The following is a 4,445-nucleotide window of genomic DNA, read 5'->3' as shown; positions in this document are numbered from 1 at the left end:
GTGCTGTGCTGGATCACCTGAGGTTTATTTCATCCTCAACCCACTGGAGGAGGGAAATTGGATCAGGTCCCACTCCCACCATATGCCTTGAAAATGCAGGTGTGGCCAGTAAAACAATTTATAATCACTGGTACCAGGGAGAGTGAAGTGGCACACGAAAATCGTAATGTAGAGAAGGGCCCCCTGGGTAAGATGGGCATTCTCCACATGTGCTGGGTATTTTATTATTTACCAAAGCATTTTCAGAGACACGATTTATTCACTCCACCCATGAGGTAGGTTTTATCCCCATTTTACCATTGGTAAAGATGAGGCTCAGAGAGGCTGAGTGAATAGCTCAACATCACACAGCTAGTAAGGAGGCAGAGACAGTCCGCTCATCTCAGTCTTTCAACTCCAGGTCTAAAGAGCATAGCTTGAGTAAGGGAAGGAAAGGAGTGGCTGTGTGTGTGTCTTTGTTTGGGAAGGATGTCAGAGAAAAGTGGAGGAGCAGAGGCTGAGGCTGCTTGAGTGCCTGTGGATTATCATACAGCAACTGCTCCTTTAATCATATGCATCTCACTTGAGACTCTATGTCCCATCCCACAAAGGAGGGACTCCTGGACCCCTGTGCGAGCTCAGTGCCTGTCCCAAGGCAGGCACTTAGTAAATGCTGAATTAATCTGATTAAAGAGGGCATGATCACCACCTTGTTTCCGAGTGAGGTTCTGAGACACCAGAGCTGCGGCGCCTGCAGCCCATCCTCCTCTCCCAGGCCTGACAGCTTCCCACTTCCTTTTATCCTGCAAATGGGAAGAAACACCACAAAAATCCTTGGCAGTGAATAAGAGGGTATCAATGAATGTGCAGGGCATCCTCGCCTGGGGGGTCCTTATCACTGCCCCTCCCGCTTGAACATGGGGCATCAACCCCAGCTTTCCCCTTCACAGTCCCCTGATGCAGCCTTGGTTCCACCAGGGTGAAGTGGCCGTGGTACCCTCTGTCCCAGCAGCTCCAGGAAACAGAACAATCCTGACTGCTGGCCACTGCAGAGGCTATTCGCCTGGGCTCTGGATAACTGGGATCAGTGCCCAGCTCAAGACTTACATTGTGATAAAGGTTGGGAGAGATTTCTCCAGTTGCTCTGAAAGAAAATTGGGTTGCTCACCCCTTTTCTTATGACCTGCCTCCCTTCTCATCCCCCAGGGAACAGTGCATACCACATGCTTTGACTACTCAGGTGTCTTAAAGATACATGGCTGATGAGACGCCCCCAGCCCAGCGCTCCCTCCCTGCCGCATGCCCTAGGGACACTTGCACCTGAGGGCCCAGGCAGACAGACTTTCTGGGAGGCTGAGACAGACAGCTGGCATGCTTCCAAGGCTTGGCACAGGTGATTTTCAGACAAGGCACCTGCTGCTATCTCCTTTCCTTGATGTTAAGGGAACAGCTTCCTGGCAGCTCTCCTCTGCCCCCTCACCCCCAATCCTGCCTCTGAGAACTGGCTCCAGCTGTTGAAGGGAGTGGCTTCCTGGGGTCTTCTCTTGCTCTTAGGGTTCTGATAATCTTTTCACTCACAGCAGGCCTAGCATCAAACACAACGCAGGAGTGGTGACAGGGCTGAAAAAGCAGGTCCACTTTATTTACAATGATCAGTTGATACATAGATCTTTGGGCTTTATGTGGCCTTACTGAGAGAACTGGGCAGGGGCCCGCTCCCTCTGTTGGGTTAACACACCCTCCTTCCTCATCCTGCTCTGAGAATCCAGCTGCTGGAAGGACCCTCCCGCTCTGACAAGCCATGGCTTAGGGACACCACCCTCCTGTGTCCACTTTCTGAGTAGTCAGTGTCCTCAAGCACCTGCCAAAGGTTCTCCTTACCTCCTTTGGAGGCCCCATCTTGGCCCCTGGTTGTGGGGCACCGAATGGGGAACCATACACATCTGTCTGCAGAGAGAAGGGGTGGGTGAGGAATTCTGTGGGGGGCCAGGTGCCAGGGCAGGTGCCCGGGGCAGAGAGCTGTTACTTGGCCTAACCTATCGTCTGGGTTGGCAGGACCATCCCACCCAGTCTTCTCCAGAGGCAGAACAGTGAAGTCCCAGAAGTCTTCCAAAGGGCAGTGAGGCCAGGCATAGGGCTTGAGAATTCCTCCCTGTGGGTAGCCAGCAGACTCCTCCCACCTCCTGCCTCAATTCTCAGGGCCACTATTCTTCCCCTACAGGAACGTCTCCCCAGGGCTGGTCTCGCCCCAGGCAGGAAGGCTAGACTGGCCAAAGTACAAGGCCACCCTCCTGGATTTCTGGAAACATCTCCCGCCTTATCCTGAGAGGATGTTTTGGGTGGAGGGCAAGGTCTATGGGCAAAGAGACTCGTTGTAAAGCATAGGGGTCAATCCCACAGTGAAGAAAACTCCAGATGGGGGGAGAGGTGCCCCCCACTCATCCCCCGATAATTAAGGACCTATCAGGCGTCACCCCGAGCCAGGATGAGGCGCGCGGTGGACAACAGAGACCGCGAGGGAGACAGGGGCCTGGGGACCAGTGGGGGCCGAAGCGGGCAGGGCCGGGGGAGGAGGCTGTGAGTCAGGCCGGGTAAGGGGCCGCAGGTCCTGCCCCTCCGCTCTCAGCGCGCCTGGCCCGCTCGCTCCCTGGGACCGGCCTTCCAGCGGCGGGGCTGCGCGGAGGGCGGCGGCGCCGGGGCGCCCCTCAGGCTGCACGTCCTCAGCTCCCTGGCCAGGCTGAGCACCTCGGGCCGCTCGCGCTGGGGGGCTCCCTCCTCAGGCTCCTGCGTGTGCCCGTCCTCCTCCTCGTCCTCCTCCTGGATGCTGCTGAGGCGCGGAACCCCACGGCCGCGCTCGGCGGGCGGCGGCCGGTAGGCGCACTTGGCATTGAGCAGCCGGCGCAGCGGGGCGCGGGGCACCGAGGCGGCAGCGCCCCCAGCGCGGAGGTGCTGCTGGCGCACGTGGCGCGCGTCGCTCTGGCGCTGCAGGCGCTTGAAGTCGCTGAAGGCCGCCAGCGCGGTCTGGCGGAGCAGGCGGGCCAGGGCGCGCGCCTTGTGCGCCCGCGCCAGCAGCACGGCGTGGCAGCGCAGCACCACGGCCTTGTGGCGTGCCTGGTGGCGGTAGACCCAGGCGAAGACGCGCGGGTGGCGCCCGTCCGCTGTGCAGTAGGTGATGCGCGGCAGCAGGTAGGCGTGCGCCGGCCTGCGGCCCCCCGATCCCCCCGAGGCGCTGCGCTCACAGGGCTGCATGCGGATGCCGTGCGGCCCCAGCGTCAGCTTCATCTTGGTGCCCCCGCCCGGCCCGCAGCGCGCCCAGATCTTGCCCACGGCGTCGTCGGTGCAGCCGTCGCCCTTGGCGTGCAGGGTGACTGCGTTGCCCAGGTACCACACGGTGTAGGTCGGGTCCTCCTTGTTGAGCTCCACTTTCTGGCGCCGGCTGCGGAACACGCGGCCCAGGCGCTCGAGCGGCCAGCCCGGCAGCAGGTCTGGGCAGGAGCGCAGGAAGCTGGAGAGCAGCGACGTGTAGGCGAGCCCCGGACTCAGGCTCTTCGCCTTGCACTTGGCCTCGTCCTCCACCAGCACGAATTTGTTACGTCTCCAGGGCAGCATCGCGGCAGTGAGAGCAGCGGCCAAAGCTGCTGGGGGCACCGGGAGCTCACGGGCGACCTGCCCGGCGGCCGGGGGAGGGGAGGGCGTGTAAAAGCTAGCGGCCCCGGGGTCGCGAGAAGCTGGGCTCCACCGGAGCCAGTCGGCGCCCGGAGAGGCCCAGTGCCTGGCAGGGCTAGCTTCGCAGATGCCCAGTGGCCAGCCGGGCTGGCTGCCGAGATGCCCGGGCGGCGGCCGAGCGTCCGGGGACAGCTTCCCCCGGGAATCGCTTCAGTCGTCCGGGAAGCAAGGAGGGGCAGGGGCTGGGCGTGGTGGAGGCGCCCCCAGGCCTGAACAGGGGAGATCCCGCAGTCCCGGCCGCTCAAACTGCGGCGGCAGGGAGGCCGCCGGAGCCGGGGCTGGCGGCTGGCTGCTCGGAGGGGTGGACCGAAAGCGCGACTGCGGTGGGGACTCCTTCAGGCGTCGTGGCTCCACCTCCCCGGGCTGCCTACATCACCGGGCGGGACCGCTAGCTCTCTTGTCCCCTCCCTTCGCCCTCCTCTCTCTCCTCCCCCGCGCAGGCTAGGGCTGCTCCTAGTTCAGCACCCAGCGCTGGCGCGGTGGGAAGGGTTTAATCATTGTTATTGGAGGGGTGGGGGTGGACGAGGCGGGTGAGGAGTAGGAATCTTTTGAAACTACGGGAGGGCTTAGGCAATACAAATTTCTCAGGCCTCATTGGTGGTCTAATCTTCCCTTGGCATATTCGGGATCTCAGGCCTCTCTAGGATTCCTGCTGCCCCTCACCCTACAGCATGGCCCTACCCCCAGCTCAGAGTGATTTTGGGTCGGTTCGCGATGGGGCCAGTCTGGCGCACTTTGCC

The 4,445-nt window shown here is 61.3% G+C and overlaps 1 protein-coding gene across 1 annotated transcript; it reads right to left on the bottom strand.

Annotated features, from left to right (window-relative positions):
• Positions 1-1,600: 1,600 nt before the first annotated feature.
• On the bottom strand, positions 1,601-4,117 carry FAM43B (family with sequence similarity 43 member B). The gene has a single exon (XM_036914511.2). It carries the CDS (start codon positions 3,586-3,588, stop codon positions 2,602-2,604), a length of 987 nt encoding a protein of 328 aa, XP_036770406.1. The 5' UTR covers positions 3,589-4,117; the 3' UTR covers positions 1,601-2,601.
• Between the last annotated feature and the right edge of the window lie 328 nt (positions 4,118-4,445).

The sequence above is a fragment of the Manis pentadactyla genome, chromosome 4 (genome assembly GCF_030020395.1).
Source record: "Manis pentadactyla isolate mManPen7 chromosome 4, mManPen7.hap1, whole genome shotgun sequence".
Taxonomy (NCBI): Eukaryota; Metazoa; Chordata; class Mammalia; order Pholidota; family Manidae; genus Manis; species Manis pentadactyla.
Note: the sequence above shows the minus strand (reverse complement) of the source record. Positions and strands in the feature narration are given on the sequence as shown.

What these genes read in the sequence shown, in the direction of transcription:
- FAM43B (XM_036914511.2), bottom strand. Translation starts at nt 3,588, where the DNA reads ATGCTGCCCTGGAGACGTAACAAATTCGTGCTGGTGGAGGACGAGGCC.